This window comes from Solea senegalensis, linkage group LG1, assembly GCF_019176455.1.
Source record: "Solea senegalensis isolate Sse05_10M linkage group LG1, IFAPA_SoseM_1, whole genome shotgun sequence".
In the NCBI taxonomy this organism is placed as follows: Eukaryota; Metazoa; Chordata; class Actinopteri; order Pleuronectiformes; family Soleidae; genus Solea; species Solea senegalensis.
In genome coordinates this window covers 7,662,415-7,685,004 of record NC_058021.1, presented here as the reverse complement: position 1 = coordinate 7,685,004, position 22,590 = coordinate 7,662,415, and the positions used below count along the sequence as shown (strand labels likewise).

The following is a 22,590-nucleotide window of genomic DNA, read 5'->3' as shown; positions in this document are numbered from 1 at the left end:
TGTATCAGATACCAGGCAGATGCTCATGAAAACAGAGTTATGTTAAAAATAAACTGCAAATACATTTGCCAGATCGTAATGCGAGAAAATAAAGTGACGTCAGCGCCATGGGCGGAGTTTCACCGCAGTGATATTCACGGCACTGCAGCTGCAACGCCACATTGCAAGTATGGCCGGCGACAGCGAGGCACATCTGAGGGACCAGGGCGAGAATACCGACGTCATTCGACAACCTTTTTTAATAGGTGTCTCCGGAGGCACCGCCAGCGGCAAGGTTGGCACCTCGGCTCGCTAATCAGATAGTTCTCGCGAAATGTCACGTTGAGATTTTGAGCTAAATACCGGTCGGTAACCGTGTGCTAGTTGACCGCGTGGCTCCTGCGCCACTGTGTTGGGCTTGATTGACAGCTCTAGCATCTGTTTCACTGCCTTAGCTCCCCATTAGCGTCGGTCTGTTTTCACGTGCTTGTATATCGCTTTGTTGTATTGAGCACATTTTGTTCATTGGCAGTTCACCTCTAGGACGGCGCACATTACACGGGCCGGCTGACTTAAGACAACGTGGACATGGCCGATATTAACCTAGCTAGCCTAGCTACATTATATGACATACTAGCCCAGCAATGCCGGGTGCGCTAGCTAGACAATAGCAAATGCTAGCCACTGATGGCAGCTTGCCCCCAGGGTAGACAGCCTGTTTGTAAACATTGCCAACCACGTTTTCTGCCCTCAATTTTTTATTTTTTTATTTTTTTTTAGAAATACGACGATGACATTATGTAGTTTTCAAAATCAATTGCTTTTGTGTGACGCTTAATGTTTTGTTTCTATGTAACCTGGGAAAGCCACCAACGTTGAATAATGAGTATAACCTACGTGTTGTTATGAATGGCAACGGACGTACGCGCCAGCGGGGAATAACAGCCCTGAATGTTGCATTGAAGCCCTCGCACCCACGTCCTATTGTTTGTACGCAGATTAGCCTTAGACAATAGGCAGAACATTGTGTTGCCCATATTTAGTGCAGTGTAAATAGAACTAAAGATACATTTAAAACACGATTCGATATGTATAATAGAACCACAAAAACTATATCTATTGATATACGTGGTTGAATGGATATGAAGGCGGTGGCTCTGGTCCTGGGAATAAGCTAAATACGTCACGATGTTTCTTTGTTTGATCTGTTTATTAAACCGGGAGTGTTGGGCTGCGATCTGCGATAGGCTAATCCCGTTAACCCGAGATAAGTACGACTGGTTATATTCACAATGAACGTGAAACTGAAAAGAACACGAGGAAGCCGCGATTTCCGTCTACTTTCATCACGTCACATAAATCTGTTATTTAGAGCCCGCTCGTGTTTTGCTTTCTGTGAACACCGTAAGATGATGTGTTCTTGCCAGGTTATTCCAGTTTTATTAGATTTCCTGATTGTGACGTCGCTATCTTAGTCATGAATTAGGTGATGAGGTTTTAGCCCTTTTTGATTCACGACACCTTTCTCAGCTCAGTTAGGCAGCGTCATATTGCTTTGAATTAGCTGTTTTGGACTTGGCAAAAGCTTTGTCAAATGATTAATCTTAAATATATCTCAAGACCAATAAAGTAAAGTAAACCTGAGTGTATAGTCAACAGTCCAATCCCTGTAATTGTTAAGTTAGAATGATATTCAAGAAAATAGCGATTTGAATATTTTTGTAACTTTCTTTTAAACTAAATGGCCAATCAGGTCATTATTGCGTTTAGTAGTAGCCTCTATGGCTCAAAAATGCTGCATTTGCTTGTGCTGACTCAAACAGCGCTCCCTAGTGGGGGCGTCTGAATTCACTGCAGCACAGAGTTTCATGAAGACAAAAGCAGCAAGGCCTTGTACAGATGAGGAATGTCCACTCAGCACTGGGTGTGAGGTTTGTGTAGTTGGTCAGGTCAGTGAGGACAAACTAGGTTGTTGCTTTAGATTACCTCATTGGTAGGGAGTTGCTCCCCGCCCTAATTTTTATGGTAAACCTATGTATATAACACCCAATTCCTCCCCTTTTCCTGTTTATGTAGTCGTCTGTATGCGAGAAGATCATGGAGCTGCTGGGCCAGAACAAGATTGACCACCATCAGCGGCAGGTGGCGATCCTCAGCCAGGACAGTTTCTACAAGGTGCTGACGCCAGAGCAGAAAGCCAAGGCACTAAAGGGCCAGTTCAACTTTGATCATCCAGGTAAAAAAAAAACCCACTTATCTGGTGGTACAATGCTGTACCTTGCTCCGGACACATGTGTACTATTCATAGGTTTCAGTAGCCTCAAGTAGAATTATTTTTTTTCTAGTAGTGTAATGAGACTTGGTAAACAGACAATATTAAGTGGCATTTATGTTAATTATTGAGCCTCTAAAGCCACACAGTATACAACCAAGATGGTAACATTAATATTGGCAAATAACCAAAGTGCTGAGATGATCAAAACATTTATAACAGGGTGTTCCACAGCATCCTCTGATACTCTCACAGTGTGCTTGCCGGAGGAATACACTCCATTTTTGGCATCTGACTTTGTCCCCCCCACAACGACTCCTTTCTCGGCTCACTTCTAAATCCCCACTGTCAGCAGGCCTCTCTTGGAGGCAGCTGCTCTCTGACTCAGACTTAACCAAACATGTGTTCCAGAAGAGTTTCCTGCGTTGCCAAAAGTGCAGTGTGTGGGTTCCACGTTACTAGCTGCACAGCCAGAATCATCCACTTTATAGCTGGAATTTACATCCAAATTATTATTTGAATGCAAAATGTTCATTTGTTAAAAACCCTAAATGTATACTACCCATGAAAAAGAATAGTATGGAAAAAAAATGTGTTCATAGATTATATGTAACATTTGCAGTAGAAGCCATGAGAATTTAAAACCATGCTAAATCAGGACCACCTGACTGCTCACTATGCTAGTCTCCTTTGTGTTAAATAATACTAACAAGTCATCACATTAGATTCACAGCTTTGTGTTGTCTTTTCCACAGATGCCTTTGACAATGAGCTGATATTGCAAACACTCAGACAGATCCTGCAGGGCAAGACTGTCCAGATCCCCGTTTATGACTTTGTTACTCATTCCAGGTAAGCATGACTTTTAAGTTGATGTTCAGCAGCCATTATGTATTCCTGCAGATTCACTTGTGCTCTAGAATTAAATTGCTTGATTGTGTAATCAATTATAATTTATTTATATGGTTGAATGTAGTGACTGACAGGAGGGCACTTTTTTTGTGTATTTTCAGGAAGGAGGAGTTTGTTACTGTGTACCCAGCTGATGTGGTCCTGTTTGAGGGCATCCTAATGTTCTACTCACAGGAAATCAGGGACTTGTTCCAGATGAAGCTGTTTGTTGACACAGATCCAGATACCAGACTCTCACGTCGAGGTGTGTAGTCAGAACTAGGCCGTTGGGAAGAAGCACACCCCTTACTTAAACCTTAAACTGTCAGCACACAAACTGATTTTCAGACACAAATTAATTTGTGTGCCACAGGAAAACACTGACAACAGTGTAGGTTGAGTTAGTTCTTTGCAGTGAGCGTTGCTTGTATTTTTGTTGTTCATATATCTTTCTGTTTTAGTCCTAAGAGACATCAGTGAGCGTGGAAGAGAGCTTGAGCAGGTGCTGGCTCAGTACATCACTTTTGTGAAACCTGCCTTTGAGGAATTCTGTCTACCAGTGAGTACATTTCTTTTAACCATCATCAGGTCTGTGGTTTAGTTTCTTTCGTCTTGATATATTGCAGTGGCTAATTGTATTACCAGCTAATTGTTATTGTGCAGCACACATGTGACTAGGACAAAAATGTTTATTAGCGTGAGCACTGGTTGACCTTTTTATTTCTATTAGACAAAGAAGTATGCAGATGTGATAATTCCACGAGGAGCAGATAACCTTGGTAAGAGCAAAGTGTTCTTGAATGTCTCTGTCTAGCTCTCAGTAGCATTAAAAATAGTAAACATTATGTATAAATATGCTCTATAGTTTCACATTGATAATGTAGACAACAGTTTTTAAATGTGTGGGATAGATAGAAATGCAGCTAGTTGTTCTTAAATGTACTCCTAACTATGTCCCTAAATGTACTCCCTCTATTGTTCTCCTGCAGTGGCAATCAACTTGATAGTGCAGCACATCCAAGACATTCTGAATGGTGGGCCAAACAAGCGCCACAACGGCTGCTTGAATGGCCACAGCACCCCACGGCAGCGACGGGTATCGGAGTCCAGCAGCCGGCCTCATTGACCTCGCTATCCCTCTCTTCATAGAACGGAGAGGGGTGTGGGGTTGTGCTGTAAATAATGTCTGTTAAGAAATCACTGTATTTAAGAGAAGGAGAGAAAAAAAGATGCAAAAAAAGAATCAAAATGCCTTTTATTGTTATGACTACTCTTATTAGTTACTTTAAATGTGATTGACGTTAGGTTTGAGACTTTTCAGGAGGGTCAAAGAAAAGGTCTTGAAATGTGATCGTGGGTTAACATTGACCCCATGTATTTTCCTCCCAGATTGCATCATGTTTTTTGTGCCCCTTGCTGCTCCATGGAAGTTCATGCTGATGATGAATAAAAGAGGGGAATGTTTTTTTTTTTAATTTTATTTTGTAATGTCTGATAAAACTTGAATCCCATATTGCTGGGGAGTCTGACAAATATTTGGGTGAGTTCCAAAAGAGAAGGATATGGATTAGAAGACAAGCTGAACAAACCAGGATTGCACTCTGTATTTGTACTGACAATCTTGGTTAAGGATCCTGTCCTTTTTTCTGTTAACATTCAAGCAACATTCTATCATTGTGTTGTTCTACTACTAGTTTGTTTACCAGGATCCACCTCATTAACGATGTGCTATGTCTGCAGCAGCAGAAATACACCACATAAATTCTCAGTGTGATATCGCATGCAGAATAATGCGACTACCAATCAAATAAAGCCAAAGGCTCAAATATTCCGCTAATAACTGACTTCAGTGTTGTAGGTATTTTGAAAGATTTTTGGACTCTTGTCTCTAATGTTTTTTTTGTGTATTGACTGTATTTATCTGTATTCTGGATCTTGATGAATAGAATACTTCCATTTTATGAATAAGGGAAGTAATTAAGGTATATTATTTAAGTGGTTTTTCCACATGACATGTATGCACTCAGGTTCCTGGCATCCTTTTGCTTTGAAATGACAAAGGTGTGAGGAGAGTGTTCAGTGCCACAGCAATATCATGTATTCCAGGTGTGTGGCCATTGACCACCAAGACCCACCAGAATGCCTCTGCAAATTTGCCTCAGGTTTAGTTGTACAGCCACAATCCACACTAGTGACCAGTTTCCATTCTAACATTGTCAATAAAAACAATTTGATCATGTTATTTGTATTCCATGTACTGTATTTGCTGTGAATAATGCTGAAGAATGAATGATTTGTACTACGTTTTTGTACTGTATGACTGCTGAACTGATTTAAGACTGATTTGTATAATGTTTGTTGCTTAATGGTCAATAAACTGGTACTTGAATATTATTCAGTGGTCATTCAGTATGTTTACAGTGTCCACCAGAGGGCGCAATAGACTTGTGTTTGTTCAAGGTACACGTTGAGACAGTTACACCTTGTTTTTCTCTGAATAAAAAGCACAAATCGCTTGCTTTTAACAGTTGATGTTACAGATGGTGGAGTTTGAATGAGAAGATCTTCCAAGTAGCAAAATAATAGTCACTCTAAATGTGGACAGTGAACATTTTGTCAGCATGCTACCTTATTTAATAAATTATAATGATGGTAAAAGTACATTCGTACTCAAACGCCTGGCCTAAACGAGCAGTCCCTGAACGCAGCACAGGAAGTGATACGTGGGAGCGATTCAATATGGTGGTATGTATGGCTGCTTCTTGATTCTTGGCGTAAAAAGGGAATGAACATTGTTTTAAACTTAATTTTTCTCCTTTGAAATATGCACGATAGAAGTTTGGGCTCCAGTTTAAAGCCACGTTGGAGAATGTCACCAACGTGAGACCGTTGGGCGACGACTTTCGCTGGTTTCTGAAGGTACGACTGCTTGTCAAGCTAGCGTGCTAGCTCAGTTCTAACATGTTAATACACAGTTAATGCCCAACATTTAAATGAACATTTACACTGCGCAATTGCCATGTATTATGAGATTTGAAAAAAAATATTGACATAATTTATAACATAACACAAGTAAAAACTGAGCCACCAAAAACAATACTTCACTCCCACTCCGTGGGGTAAAACGTAAGTGGTGTGTACCTTCATTTCTCCTGATGTGACTTTACATAATTTCCAGGGGAGCCGTAGCCGTGTGTGCTCTGGTGTTGTCACCTTGTATTGCTTTTTGCTATTTAAATTATGCTGCAGTCATCTTTCCTCTCTGTGTCATACACAGGCAAGATGTGTTCTGTGTCTTTCTTTTAGCTGAAGTGTGGGAACTGTGGCGAAATCCCAGAAAAGTGGCAGTATGTGACCCTAGTGGTAAGAATAGAATCATCCACGTGTGTCCATTCAGTTAACCAGACTTTCTTTTTTTAAATAAAAAGAAAGAAAAAAGAGCAGCACCCATGTGTTTTTTAATGTCTCCTTAGGAAAGTGTGCCGCTAAAAGGAGGAAGAGGTAGTGCCAGCATGGTGCAGAAATGTAAACTTTGTGCCAGGGAAAATTCAATTGGTAAGGGCTGGTATTTGACTTGCTTCATCTGCCTAATCGGAAGTGTGAATATGTAATATGTCAACTGTTCCTATACAGACATCCTGGGAGACACAATCACACCATATAATGTAAGCAAACCTCCTATACTTCTGCCCTAATTAACAGCCTGGACGTTTCTTTTGTAGTTTGTAGTTGCCAGTCCACAGCATGATAAATAGGGCAGAGAGTAAATGTTCCCTTTTTTAAATGGCTTGTATGATTTGAAGAGTTATTCACACCAATATGCAAGTACTGGTGTTAAAATTAAAATTGAAGTTAAATTAAAAAGAAATCAGAACCATTTAGAAATTACATGTTGTTATTAATTAACTTTATCTTAATTCTCCAGCTAGTAGCTCCATGATTATCATTGTGTTTGTGTGTCAAATGTTTGTTTAATGGGTTGCAGACAGAGGACAATGAACGCTTCAAAACAATGGTGCAGTTTGAGTGTCGGGGCTTGGAGCCCATTGACTTTCAGCCACAAGTAAGTGTGTGCAGATACTGTTTGTGATTCCAGATAGTTGGAAAAAAAACTGTTGTTGATCAAAATAAATAGATATCTAAAAAATGTAATCTAATTTAGCATAGACAGGTATGAAGCAAATGTGAACCCCCAAAATAAGTGACGCTGATGTGAAGAGAATTAGGAAAACAAACACTGCTTCTTGCTCAAAGGAAGATTTGTACCAGATGTAATGTTGTTTTCTGCATGACATGTGTTCCCTCTTCCAGATTCAGTAACTTGGATATGATGATGCCTTGTGTCTGACCTTTCTAAATTTGCTCTTCCAGACTGGCTTTGCTGCACAGGGAGCAGAGACAGGGACGCCGTTTCCTGAAGTTAACCTTCTAGAAAAAGTAAGAGTACACATGCAATGTTTACAGTATTTTACAACGGCTAACATTTGGAAAATGGAATTCTAATGTCATGTCATGAGTGAATTTTTGTTGGTACTTATCTATGCTTCATCCAGTGAATTCTCAGGTGTTCTGAAAGTTAATTTAAATATCATTTCAGGACTGGACAGACTATGATGAGAAAGCCAAGGAGTCGGTGGGAATATATGAAGTCACCCACAAGTTCATCAAGTGCTGATGTTGTCATGATGAACCCTAGTGTTGGGTGAATGAACACCAGTCATCATCACAAATCTGTTTTTTGGCAACACAGACTCTTGAGATACTGAGGTAAACTGGTTTGGATGATGGTAAACATTAAAAGGTGTGGATTACCAACACAATGCCAATGCTCTAAAGATACTTTTTTTTCACTGCCTCAATAAAATTGAAGGGTGAAAATTTTAAGTTGATGTATTTTTTTTTCTTTTCAGTCCCTCAATTGCATGAATTAACATTTTCAACATGATTTCTATGAACTATCGTAGTACTTTATAGCTTATAAGGGTACCATGAAAAAATACAATCTGGGCTATCTCCACATTTCTCCAGACATTGAACTGGGAACCATATTAGAAGAGTCATTGCCAAGGATGTTACACTTTTGTTAATAGAAATTGCATTGTTGAAACCTATTGCATTAAAAATAATTGAATTCTCTTTTTAGGAACTCTACACAAAATAATTTGTACCATGTCATTACTCAATACATGCATAATAGCACATTTTTACTTTCTAGTCTTGTTTTGTGTTTTGTGGAACATTGAAAGGGGGAGAGCGTAGTGAAGAAATTCCCAAACTTTCTATCTGAGGACTGGGGATTTTTTTTTTTACAGATGACAAACTATCATGACAAATTTGTGCATAATGTAGCTACTAATTTTCAACTATATCTTAAATGCCTAATGTCATATTGAATTGGTCAACAAATTATTTTCTGAAGATGTTTGATCCATAAAAAAAAAAACGAATGTGTACATTTGTAAATTTGCAAATTTGTTTGGAGATAGAAACACCCCCCCAAAAACCTGTCTATGTAATAATATGAATAGAATGAGGATTACACATGTTGCTTATGTAAAGAACCATAGGTAAATAACATGTGATGTAAATGTGTGATGTTTAAGACACACGCACACACGCATACGCACACACACCCCTATTGACTCAAGGCATTGTATTTTCGCCACCGAGTCAGTCATCTTGTCAGAGTGGGACATAGACGATCTTTGCTGTGTTGTATTCAGAGCCTGTAGCAGCAAACTGTTGTCATCGGTGCTACTGCCCTTGCTGCTGCAACGACCCTCTACCCCTTCCTCCTGTCTGTGTGTGGACCAGCTACTGCAGAGAAGCGACCATGGCTCCTGGAAATGAGAACAGAGTGTTTGTCGTCGGTGTGGGCATGACAAAGGTAACATACTCACAAATCCACAAACATGATCACAGTTAGCATTGGCTGCTAACTCCACGTTACCTTGCATTGAAAATGTTTCAAAAACTTATACTCTTAAACGTTGGAGTGTCATGAAAGTACAGTGTGTCTGTGGCTTACGTGGTGAGTTTGTCAAACTTAAATTGCGAACTTAAGACGTCAGTCACATCTTAAGAATACACGCTGTGTAAACTTGTGTATATATGGTTAGCCTAAACAAGGGGAATAGTTGCCACATATTTGACACATGCCACATAAACCTACAGCATATTACACAAGTTGAAGCATGTGTTAAACAACATGGTAAGTATTTAAATGAAATGCAAAGGGTCATTTTTGTACTTAACTGTTACACAACAGTATCACGCACAAACAAATGGCACCCACATTTTACACTGTGTCATTCATTTTAATGTAATTACATGGAACAGTTTGTCTCTCTCACTTATTGTTATATGTTCTAAATAGAAGGATTACATTCAAAATGTACCTGGAACTACTTTGGGATAACTAACGGATTTTGATTTGTTACTTTTAATTCTGTGTATTTCTCTTGTCTCCTTTTTCAGTCCATAGTTCATGACCAACAGTCACAATACAAACTGTGGCAAGGGTCATAACTAGTGGTATGAATGTGTAACTCAGTCTCAGACAGGTTGTAAGGGATTTTAAGCGCTGGTGACTGAAATTTACGAAGTGAACTTGAATGAAAGTCTGTGTTTATAGGAAACATTTGATTATTCAAGTTTGAGGCCACTGTTGAACAACCTTTCTGGACTAAAAACTAAAGTCTGTAAACTGCTCACTCCCCATTCCAAAGTCCATAAAGGAAATAAGCAATTAATGACTTCAGCCCCCCTGTCCTTGTATGCTAAAATTATTTTCAGTTTTTATTACAGAAGAGTGAGTTGTTACAAACTTCAGTTTCCACTCATGAAAGTCTGTCTAACTATTGCGTTATGCAGTAGTAGAGGCTGTAAGTCCAGAGGAGGCACATAACCTTTGCTGTTACCTACAAAGTGCAGCTCCAATTTTACGCTGTATTGAAAAGCCTCCTTTCTATGAGATTTCTGCGTGGTGAAAAACTCTGATGTATGTGAGCTCTTGTCTTGCACATTTACATGTTGAGCTTCACCCATCAGCATCTTTACAGTAAATTTACCTTACTTCATTTAAAAAAAAAAATGTTTAAAGTCAAAATATGTGCAAGTGGAATAGCACTAATCTGGATTCTCTTTATTTTGTTGCAGTTTGACAAGCCTGGAACCCGAGAAAACTGTGACTACCCTGACCTGGCCCAGGAAGCAGGTGTTTATCTTCTCTGAATATGGACATTGTTCTGTCATTGAAAATATATCTTATCTAAACATCTGAAATGGATCTTGTTCTCTATCACTTACTTAAGTGTTTTTTTTAACTATTTGTTGCATATTTTAGGTCAAAAGGCCTTAGCAGATGCAGGAATCCCATATTCTGCCATCGAGCAAGCATGTGTAGGATATGTCTATGGTAAGACGTTGTTGTTAATTCTTTAAAGTGTGTGTTGCCTGTGTCGCAAAAAGGAATTATCATCTTATTCCTCATCTTACGCCCTCAGGGGATTCTACATGCGGGCAGAGGGCCATTTATCACAGCCTGGGCATGACTGGAATCCCCATTATCAATGTCAACAATAACTGCTCCACAGGATCCACTGCTCTCTACATGGCCCGGCAGCTGATCCGGGGAGGTGAGTCTTGAAAGTGACAAATCTCTGAAAATCTATATTTTATATCCTCCAGGGTGTTACTACTGTCACCTTTCCTGAGATATTATGAGTAATGAAATAAAAAAGCAGTGAGTGCAGCAGTGAGGAAATGTCCCCAGGCAAGATCTAAAACTCTGCTATACTGACACAGAGAGTCACGTGAAGCGGACCAATCTGCGTTGTGTGAACTCATTTGGCAAGGGTCGAACATGAGGACCATCAGGTTACTATGTCTGACATCTGTTGTCAGTCGCACCGTAGCCACTCCTTACATCATACTGTTATATACATCTGTTGCATATTTTCTCTTAAAAGGACTTTAAAAACAAAAAAACACTGTACAGAATAAGACCTGAAACCTGTGATTAGAACAAAAACTCCTCAAGAAAATGTTTATAGACTTCATGATCTGTATTTATATAGTGCTTTTCTAGTCACGGTACCATTTACCCATTACAGGTGGTTTTATTGTCTTTTAGACTTGGATACAGGCAACCTCCCAATGGTCTTTAAAGAGAATACAGGTTTTACACACTTTGCATTACATTTTTATTCATCTCCTCCTGTAGGTCTTGCTGACTGTGTGCTGGCCCTTGGGTTTGAGAAAATGGAGAGGGGTTCTTTGACCTCAAAGGTACAGAAGTATATTTTGTTTTCCTGGATTTAATGGAAAAGAACAAATTGACATGAGCCGATTGTCCTTTCTTAAACAAAATAAGTTTCTGGATCCTCTTCTCCTGTGAAACAGAGGGCTACATCTTCATTGATTAACATTTAGAAAAAAATGGTCACAGCAGATGGTAAAGGAATAATTGTTGTCTTTTATGAACTGAACTGAGTGTTGTTTGTGTGTTTTTTAAACAGCAGTCGCTAACAGTTAATATTAATTATTTAATTTATGGACTGATTATTACTTACACTGGCTAAATGCATGAAAACTACATCCTGAAAGTTTATTTGACAATGTTTTTTTTGTTTGATTGCCTATTTCATATATTTGTGCCCTACAGTGCAGACATAAATTTCAGATTGGAGAGACGATCCATAATTCTAATTTAAACTAATACCCATCTAAATAAATCTCTACCTGTGCCAACGTAAATGTTTAACTACATCAAATTATGTAAAAAGGAATTAATTAAAGCAGGAAGTAACATGTGGGAAATACTCGCTTCTAGTTTATGGACAGGGTCAATCCCATGGACAAGCACATGCTGGTTCTGGACAACCGTTACGGGATTACGGCAGCACCAGGAGCTCCACAGTTGTTTGGCAGTGCTGGCAGGGAGCACATGGAGAAATATGGTACAAACCAAATATTGTAGAGCTTAACTGTTAACATGACGGTTGAATCTTGCATTGTTTCACAATTTTAACCATGTCCAATATGTCAGTAATTGTGTCAACGGTTTAATCTCTTTAAGGCACAAAACCAGAACACTTTGCTAAAATTGCTTGGAAAAACCACAAGCATTCTGTCAACAACCCGTAAGATGCAGCTTCCACCTTTTTCATGAAAATGGATCACTGCTTTTTGATTAAAACCATTTTTTTTAAGTCTGCGTGTGTCTGTGCATTTTTCATGCAGGAATTCCCAGTTCCAAGTGGAGTACAGTTTGGACCAAATTGTAAACTCCAGAAAGGTGTATGATTACCTGACCATGCTTCAGTGTTGGTAAGAGCCTCAACCATTTTGATGTTTGTGATAAATGGAAAAAGAAGAACAGCTTCAGAAATGCTGATTCCCACCACCAACATAATTAATAATGGTCTACAATGATGCCCAATCCACCTGCTGTGTCTTCTCTTGACAGCCCAACATCAGATGGTGCTGGAGCAGCAGTTGTAGCCAGTGAGGCCTTTGTCAGGAAACACCATCTGGAGAGCCAGGCAGTAGAGATATTGGCTCAAGAAATGACGACCGATCTCCCCACCACATTTAACGAAAACAGCTGCATCAAGATGGTAGGAAATGTGTTATGCTTTTTAATATCTTTTTGTGACACGGTCCAGTTACCATAGCTGTGAATCAATTCTGTATTGAAGTGTTTACTGGTCCTTGATATTTTCCCGTGTAGTGAGAGTAAAGCTTTTAAACCCAAAATACAACAGATGATAGGTAAGAAAATGTTCATGGAAAGACACTCAGTGTTTACATAACATTGAAAAGGATCGTTTGGAGCTGGAGGTAAAAACATATCCTACATCCTAATGATGAATGAGGATGTTGATATAGTTTACAGTAAATAGATTTGCTATGGTTGCTTGTGTATATAGTATTAAATGATATAATATATGTATATATACGTATATATGTAATATATGTATATGTATATATAAAAAGGATACTTAGTTATATTGCATCATTGGCATTTATATTGGAATGATGTGACTGAAACTTGGTCTTGTATATTAGCGAGCTGTCAGTGAGTTTAACTCAAATAACAAATGTAATGCTCATGCACGTCTTCAATAAATCTGAAAATGTTTGATTGCACACACGTGTCCCATACTTTCTGGATATGTTCCATTAAATTGATAGAGGAATAATTATATTGTGTAGTCATTATAACCACAATCATTAACTGAAACCATTAACTGTGTGGGAGGATGAAGCGACGGAAACTTAATTTGTTTGTGGATGGCAGCGTTGCACCTATGGTCTGCAACCTTTTTTCCTCTGCGAGCTACTTTGACAATATGAAAATGGCTGAGAGCTACTCATGTATCCTCATAGCTTATTTAAACCCAAACAAACTGGAAAAGCTCATTTTGCCTGAAATATTTATAAAATTTTCACATTTTGCAAAATAGTATCTAATCAGCTCCATGTGCATTTTGTATGCACATGGAGCTACTTGGAAAGACACTGGAAAGACAAGCTACTTGGAAAGACACTGGGAGCTACTGGTAGCTCGCAAGCTCCTCGAGACCCCTGGTGTACAGTGTACAGCCTGTTACAAATTATTATTAGAAGTGTGTGCATGTGTCCTTATAAGAAATTGATGCTGATTTGAAGGGAAAGGTGTTGTGACACCAACACTTGCTAAACTGCAGTTTTCTGTTGCCCATTTGTGGGAAATAAGTAATGTAAATTATTCCTAAACATACTTTCCTTGTTTTTTTCTGTGCAGGTAGGATATGACATGTCTCAGTTGGCAGCTAAAAGGTGTTACGAGGCTGCAGGTCTGACACCCAGTGATGTTGACGTGATTGAGTTGCATGATTGCTTCTCGCCGAATGAGCTCATCACATATGAAGCCCTGGGCCTCTGTGAACCAGGTAAGACTGATCAATTTTTTTATATAGGATTACTAAATTGCACTGATGGAAATTAGCTACAGGCATACTCTGGTCGAATTATTTATCATTGCATCCGAGACCTCATTAACATTACAGTAACAGTATACAGCCTCAATGTATATTAATACTCCCTTTATAGTATTTACGAAGTAATTACGAAAGACACAAAACATTGCAAATATCTCAAATTATGAAATAAATGACCTCTGAGTGACAGTTCTTGGTTGATGTAATCACTTTCCCCGCATTGCATTAACAAATATGAGTTCATGATGATACAGTCCAGTCATTTCTGCGGCCTCACTGCCCAGGCTGTCACATCTGCTGATCCGTTTGACAAACATATACAAGATGGTGCGATCAAAATTGGCCGTGTGCACATGCCATGAATCTCATGATGATTATGCGTCCTCTTGTGAGGACATTTTTGCACACATTAGTGAATATATTGTGAAATAAATAAAACAAAACAAAACATCAACAAAAGACCAAACTAAGTTCTTCATGTTCAAAAGGGAGTGGGAAGAAGTGGAAACCTATCTAGCCCCACCCCATCTCCCAATACAATTAAACAATAAATAAATAAGAAGAAACAATAAATAAATGCATTTAAACGTTGTGACTTCGTAAATACTATATGTCACCATGCATTTAATAGTGATGTTCTCTTTCTTTTTTTTCTTCCCTCCAGGTAAAGCTGGAGAGCTGATCGACAGGGGAGACAACACTTACGGAGGCAAGTTTGTGATCAACCCCAGCGGTGGTCTCATCTCTAAAGGACATCCTCTGGGTGCCACAGGTTTGTTGAGCTGCAGACTTCATTCTATATTCATAATCCTGTCTGGTTTAGTGGTCATTTGAGATTGAGGTCTTATAGGACCTGCATCTGATACTTATCCAATTTATTGTTTTTTAGGTTGTTTGGGACTTACCTAATCATAAGGCTTATTACACTCTACACCAGATGCTGCGTTGACTGTATACTGCTTATGTCAAGTGAAAGGTGACCTAACTTGTGCAGTCATTTTCACAATGACCACCAGATGGCATGTGTCTCATAGGATTGGCCACATGCTTTGTTACACGATAGAAGCAATCTCACGCCTGCACTTACCTGTGAGAGGGCAGTAGGCTGTGGCTTTGGCAAGATTCCCATGTAATCTCTCAATTTATTAAACCGTTGAGGGGTTAGTCAGAGCAAACATTGCAGCTGGCAATAACGGGACTCCTCTTCCTCCTTACAATTGTAATATTTTTTGTACACGTACCATTAGTTATAGCTGCTTCGGACTGTGTGTGCTCAAACACACCCACACCCACACATCCTGTCCTTAGGGATGACGAAGTGAAACGCTGCCGTGCATTTGGTCCAGATCCATTACCAGATTTATTTACCATCTTTATTGCCTTTGTTTTTTTCCTATTTCCTTCATTTTTGTTGCCTAGACTTCAATCCCCCTCTACCTCATTATTTTTGCAAGGATTTTCTTCAGCCATGTCACCAATACCCCCTCTATATCTCCTGGGTCACTTCTTCATGTGCCCTAGTCGGCTAAGCTGTGTCTGAGCCATGGTTTTGCTTATAAAGCTCAGACCTCTTCCTGCAGGAAGACTTTGAGTAGCTGAATGACCCTTACAGGGACCTGTTTGCTAGTAGTATCGTGAGCAACCTCAGAAGGATGTGAATTTCAAGATTTTTTTAATGTATTTGGTGCATCACTGTATACCGTATTCTTGTCATCATCCTTTCACTGTAGAAATATTAATTAGAGCCACAGGATAGGGTGTTTTCCAGTTGTAGTGCAGCAAGTGTTTATCTGTGAATTAGAATTTTGGTGCAGATACAAATGACAAATTGTATTTTAATGATCTGTATTTTCCCTAAAGTACTAGGCACTTTGGAGTTGTGTATAAATTCTGCCTGAGATGATTTCCACTGGCTATTTTTGATAAATTGCCTGGTGAACTCAACAGTAATTTTTCAGTCGCCATTCAAAAACTCCCTCACATAAACAAGCCCCAGTGGAAATAATTACTATTGTACTGCAGAATGAGTGAGACCCACCATGAAGAGGTCTTAACTGTAAGGTCCTTTTGCTTATTGGGATAATGGAGAAATGGAAAAGCTTGTTAAGCAGATGGGGAGAAATGCTAAGCTGTAATGCTAATGCAGGAGCTGACCCTGGACAGATTAGGGAGTGACTTGTCAGATTAGGAGTCAACTTGTCACCCTTCCCAGTGAGGGCATTGTGCTTTACAAATGCTACAGTTGTACATATAAAGTTATTGAAGGCATTTTCAGCTTAGCTTTTTATTTATTTATTTATTTATTTATTTATTTTCTTTTTTAATTATTATTATACGGAAAAGTGGATTGGAGTGTAATGACAAAACCTGTCTTTTACTATCACACACACAGAACACACAAGTATGAAAAGTATTTAATTAGTGTTATACTTGAATTTAAGATATGTTCTGTTTTTCAATCAATCGGTATACATTTGTGATTTGATATATCTGAAAATGACAAGACTGGTGTCAGTGAGTATGGACATTTGCGGTCCTATGAGTTAGTCAGTGTGTTGGCTTTCTTTTTTCTTTTTTCTTTTGTTGTGTTTAATTGTCACTAATGGCTCATGAGTACTCATTGTTGTTTGCTGCATGTTTTGCCACTGTAGCTGTCCCCATAAAGCACAAACACACACAAAACAAAGAAGACACACTGCTTCCCAACATTATTACATTTTTTATTGAGAGACCACTAGCTGCAGAAAACATACTGCATCAGCCACATACATGGTCATTTTCACAATCACATGTTCCCGGGTCATTTCCCTGTTACTCTGTATTCTAAGAATAATCACTGCGGGATTGGGAGTGGTCATAAACACTAGAAAAGTACCATGGTAATGCAGGAAATTTACCTTTCTAGTAATGGTAATAACACTTTTCCTGAGGCAGGTCTTGCTGCACGCTTTTTACAAAATAGGCTGCTCACTAGGGTTGGTTAAAATAAAGCGCAGATTTGTATCGATCTTTGAAGATCTGATGACGATTCATAAAATCCTCGGATCAAGCTTTTAATATGTGCCATTTCCTATATTGTCTGTACAAATTAATTTCATAACATTATTATTTGTGACCTCTTGCTCTTTGCTTCCCTGTGCCAGACAGTCTTGGGTTGCTCAGACATTTGAGGTCTAACAACTGAGGCCGCAGATTTGTTAGATTCTTATCATCTATGGTGTGAAACTAGAAATATTTACACTTACAGCTATTCAGCTGCTTTGGTGTCGAGATTCAACAAAACCAATTGTGGGTGTGTAGCAGTCTGAGGTAAAGTGTAGTTGGCCATGAACACCAGCTGTTTCAATTAACTCAACTGAAAACTGCTTTTATGAGCCAACTCCACGCCTCCACTTCCTGCCACAACTGACTGCTAACCCACGTCCATAGACGATTTTCAGATTACCACCCACATTGGTCAAATTTAATTCATTACAGATCACATTTGAAGGTTCACATTCACAACTACTAAGTGTCTTGCATCTGAATGGGGCTGCCCTCTCAAGTGGCACATGTGCACACAAATATCTTTTTTGCATGTTCCATTGTTATGTTCAAGAGCAAGAGATAGGTGCCTTATATTGATGTCCCATCAGGGAAATTCAGAAATGTCAGTTATCGCAGCAGATTTAGCTCTGGAGGACGACACTCGCCTCCATTGCTGATTGCTGATTTACAATCACACATAATGCTCATTTTCCAACAACACTGAGGGATTGCCAACTTTTGCAACTTCACATTGTTGTCCTGTTATTTGGTTAAATGTTTTGTTTTGACTGGGCAAAAAGATATAGTATGTAGATAACTTACTTGTTATCTCGTTATTAGCCCTACGTCAGCTGAGATTGGCACAGCACCCCCCGTGACCCTCATGTGGAGGATAAAGTGGTTGAAACGGATGGATGGATGGATTAGCATTTAATCCTACTGCAATCATGTAGCCCCTCATGCTGACTCGCATCACCTTCTGTTCTTTGCTCCCTCTCTGTGCCCCCTTAGGTTTGGCCCAGTGTGCTGAGCTCTGCTGGCAGCTGCGTGGGCAGGCTGATAAGAGGCAGGTCCCAGGAGCTAAAGTGGCCTTGCAACACAACATTGGCCTGGGAGGAGCTGTGGTCGTTGCTCTCTACAGGATGGGATTTCCGCAGGAATCCAGGTTGGCAGTACATTGCATCATCCTCTCTTTCTACTTTCCGTCAAAACAACTAAATTAAAAAGGAAATTGTTTTTTATCAAACTTCTAGTCTTGCTTATTTACACATGTGTGTTTTGTCTCTGTTTTTTTTTCCACAGCTCCCACTTAGGTGTGACTCCCACCATGTTGGGCAGCACCCTGGAGGGTTTCAAGACTTACCCTGTCTTCAAAGAGATTGAAAAACATTTACAGGAGGTATACGTCATTGTCACAATTTAAATGTAGTGTCATGTCGCAATTCTCAAGCTGTATGTCTTTGTAATGGGATATTATACCAGGATTTGCTGTAATGACTAACAGTCATGTGAGATTACATCCTTTGTAATGTTCCCTGACGTTCCCTGGTTGTACTCTGTGTTCAGAGAACACTGATGAGGCTGCTTTCTCCTTTTTTAATTGTAGAAAACCTTTAAAAGGAAGCAGAGAATTATATACTATATTTTCTGAGAATAAAGCAGATTGAATTTACTTCATGTATTTAATATGCCACTCAGCAATAACTGATTCTGATTCACTACCTGTCCTTAGCAATTACATCAAGGGTTATATCTTGGAACTCAAAAGCCTCTCCATTATCTGCAGGAAGGAGAGCAGCTTGTCAAGAAGATTGGTGGAGTGTTTGCGTTTAAAGTGATGGATGGACCACATGGGAACGAGGCGACTTGGGTCGTGGATGTCAAAAATGGCCAAGGTTGTGTTACCAATGATCCAGGTAGGTATCTGAACAGAGACCATTAGTTGCAGACAGTGTTTTTCTGTGGCAGCAGTGAGGGTTTAAACTACGTAGTTTCACCTTTGGCTGTATTCTCATATTTTCTATCTCATTTGTGACAAAGCTACACAGTTTCTGTTATTGTGCCTCTGCACAATTCTATAATCAATTAAAAAGAAATCAAACCAGATTTAATTTAAGTATAGAGTTTCAGTTTCATGTACAGTTAAGATGTACGTTAGCCATTTACGAATGAAGCCACTTTGAGCATTGTTTATTACTTCTAGACGTTCAACAGTCATTGAAAGAACATCATTACATCACATTATTAATGTAAGCATTAACCTGAAGACATGATTTCAGTCAGTTTGGTTTTGATTTATTTGCTTTTGCTAGAAGTTTGATGGAACTCGCAGGATGTAAAAATGGAAAAACCTACTGTGCAATAAAAGATCTACTCGATGTATAGAACTGGGATCAGCTTTTAGTTGCTGTGGGAAAGAAAGCCCACCCACGAGCAAGCGGCATAAGGCAGCTGCAGTAGTTATGAGCTTAGCAAGTATAGCAAGATGCTTCAAAAACTACATTTTTGAATGATGGACTCATGCCATAATTTTCTGACCACACTTAACTACACTTCTTCAGAAGTACTGATTTATTAAGAGCACTTTTCTGATCAATAAATGATGAATCAAGACCAAAAAACGTTCAAACTACTAATGCATCTACAGCAGCCTACATGTTCCTTGATATATTAACTGACTGATGATCTGATGTCTGTGCTTCTTTTCTGGCCGACAGGCAACTGTTTTATCTTTAATATTAAGCTTGTAAATTTGGCATTCATTACAACCAGTGCTTGTCGGCGACCGTAGTAAAAAGCTAATATTTAGTGCAGACCAGCTTTTTTGTCGGGTTATAGGAAACATTAGTCATAAAGCTTTGTGAAATGTTTGCCTCAGTGAAAGAGTGCTTTGAACTTTGTGTGCTGAAAACATGTATTTTCGCTAATGGAAAGTAAAAGTGCTTTCCATTTTCAGCATTAATGGTCCTCAACGTTTGTCCTTCAGATGCAGAGATGTTTGTCTTTTGAGGAAGTGGAAAGTGTGCTCCCTTAATCTGTGTGCCAGTTGATGCAATTATGAATGTTTGAATGTGAGGTGACGTATTGTGACAATTAGTTTTAATAAGCCTTAATTGCTTAATTACTTTTACTTAGATAAAGAGGCAGACTGCACCCTGACCATTAGTGATAAAGATCTTCTGGATTTGATGACAGGAAAACTGCAACCAGAAACGGTATGTATTTTTTGTTTTTGTTTTGATTAAAACATTCAGTTGAATATGAAAAAGATTTACATTTACATTTGAAAATAATGTGCCATTTTATTTGTGTTTTTGTGTCTTTCTGCTGTCAAAAAAAGCAATAAATACACAGAAAACTGAATGTTAGGCTTAACACGTCACCATGGTTAGACAGTTATCCAGTGCAGTATATAATCTGTATTGACCATAGATTATACAGATTGTGTGACGTTTACTTACTAAATTAAATGTCAACTTTTTTAATAATCAATTTATTTACTATTTTAATCAAACCCCTTTTTCTAATAGTTACTACACGTTCTCTGAGTTTTCAGTTTCTTAAATGTGGATATTTTCCAGTTTGTTTGAGAACATCATCATTTTGAGTTTTGGAAAATGCCCACAATTTTCAACATTCAGTTAATCTAAATACTGAGTGCTCTCCCAAGTTGAAAAAAGGAAGGCTCGCCACAACTATTCATGGCTAACGGCTATGCTCGGGCAGAAAATGAAAACCGTTGTTGCATTGCCCAGGAAATTACACAAGAAAGAAATGAATGTATTCACCTGGGTCTTCCACTTTTAGTTTCCACTAATGTCAATTAGAGCAGAAGCCAATAAAAATGAGTAATGAGTCATTTGACCCAGTAGTTAAAACCCATTCCCACTGGTCAAAAACTGTCACAACCTAGGATTGAATGGATTTCCACCTGTAAGAATGGAATATAATTAAGTAAATCAATGTCAGTTAACAGCAACAACACTGAGATTTTGATGATTGCTAAATAATGTATTCCATTAATAATAAGTCTTGTTTGCGCAGGATAGGTCGTAAAGTAAGCTAAAGTGTACCTTGGCTGTCACGGTCGTTGTAGTCGTTGTTTACGGTTGCAGCAAACATCATAGCTCCATTAACACGGATACACACAAGTCACCTACCTCGTGAGTTATCGCCAGCACTCAAAATTTTAGACTCACCGTTAATGACAATCTAAATAAACTCCTCTATGTAACTGTGCTGTGAACTATATTTGGAGCTGTTGTGGAGGTGAAGGACAGCCTCCATTTTGTTTCGTGCTCTATGTGCTGTCGTAAATTGTTAACCCTGCATCTAAGCAGATATTTTATTTTTTCTTGTTATACAGTACTCTGCAAAGGCCTTAGGCCACCATTAGAATCAGGTTTGTTTTTTTAGCAATACCTTTAGCATGACAATGCCTCAAACCCAAATTCATTTTACCGGTAAAACCTGTACTATTTCATGTATATTCAAGCATATTTGCTGTGAATTTTGTTTTGTTTATCCAAGACATGCTTGAGCAGTACATTCACATGTTGCATGAGTTAAACAATTAAACAGTTTGCTAATACATAAGACGTTTTCAAATCCAAATGCCCAATGATCCCAGAATTTAACAGTACTAAGAACAATAAGCTGGAGACTTTGGCACAGAACTGAACATGTGTTGATTAAATGTTTACATCACATTTTCAATAAAATATATTTAAAATGTTTCACCCCAAGTATTTTGAATTACAATGTCAATTCACGTGACCAAACCCAGCAATCAAATATCCATGATCTTTTACTTTGATCTCTCTTCTCAGGCGTTCTTAAGAGGAGTGCTGAAGGTCACTGGAAACCTAAGCGTCGCTATGAAGCTGCACAACCTCAAAATTGCACCAGGCGGCGCCAAGCTGTGAGACCCAGGGTTGGTTATTTGTCTTCTCAGCAACAATTCAAGGGCAAACTAAACTCTTAATTTTGCCAATCAATAAACTCTCGTGGTACATTCCTAACGTGCTTTAATTATGGAGTCGTCTGTCAAGGTGTCAACACCATATTTCACTTTGATATCTGTGCCTGCTGTGAATTACTAAGTGACATTGTTGGATGTAGATGCATCATTTTTAAGCAACCAGTGACACTAAATATACATCTACGGCGTATGTAGATTAACCAGTCATCCATTAGTTATTATGAAAGGGCATTATTAGAATATACATTTTTATATTGATGTATGCAGGGTGTGTATCTGCTGATGTTTTTTCAGTTCATATACAGTAACACAAGGGCTGTGATCATTTTTAAACTTCTATTTGTAATTCTCAACTGTTTGTAAGTCCATAGTGACAATGTAAATTGACTCTAACCAGTATGTCTTTGGGAATTAAATGAATGCAAACAAATGTTACTGTATGAGCTTGACTTTTA

General features: G+C 38.7%; 3 protein-coding genes across 3 annotated transcripts; all 3 read left to right on the top strand.

Moving 5' to 3' along the window:
- Positions 1–140: 140 nt before the first annotated feature.
- uck2b (uridine-cytidine kinase 2b) lies at positions 141–5,536 on the top strand. The gene is made up of 7 exons (XM_044045797.1): positions 141–274; positions 2,056–2,215; positions 3,007–3,103; positions 3,265–3,407; positions 3,604–3,701; positions 3,873–3,921; positions 4,132–5,536. Exons 1-7 carry the CDS (start codon positions 170–172, stop codon positions 4,266–4,268), a joined length of 789 nt encoding a protein of 262 aa, XP_043901732.1. The 5' UTR covers positions 141–169; the 3' UTR covers positions 4,269–5,536.
- A 267-nt stretch (positions 5,537–5,803) lies between these two features.
- czib (CXXC motif containing zinc binding protein) lies at positions 5,804–8,026 on the top strand. Its single transcript, XM_044031192.1, has 8 exons — positions 5,804–5,887; positions 5,978–6,061; positions 6,449–6,505; positions 6,616–6,697; positions 6,776–6,807; positions 7,128–7,205; positions 7,514–7,579; positions 7,740–8,026. The coding sequence occupies exons 1-8, from the start codon at positions 5,882–5,884 to the stop codon at positions 7,815–7,817; spliced, it is 483 nt and encodes a 160-aa protein (XP_043887127.1). The 5' UTR covers positions 5,804–5,881; the 3' UTR covers positions 7,818–8,026.
- Positions 8,027–8,812: 786 nt separating this feature from the next.
- On the top strand, positions 8,813–22,565 carry scp2a (sterol carrier protein 2a). Its single transcript, XM_044031178.1, has 16 exons — positions 8,813–9,029; positions 10,301–10,358; positions 10,488–10,559; positions 10,648–10,779; positions 11,367–11,431; positions 11,976–12,102; positions 12,222–12,285; positions 12,386–12,472; positions 12,612–12,762; positions 13,932–14,079; positions 14,792–14,899; positions 18,166–18,319; positions 18,457–18,553; positions 18,941–19,070; positions 20,290–20,369; positions 21,984–22,565. The coding sequence occupies exons 1-16, from the start codon at positions 8,976–8,978 to the stop codon at positions 22,077–22,079; spliced, it is 1,623 nt and encodes a 540-aa protein (XP_043887113.1). The 5' UTR covers positions 8,813–8,975; the 3' UTR covers positions 22,080–22,565.
- Positions 22,566–22,590: the final 25 nt, after the last annotated feature.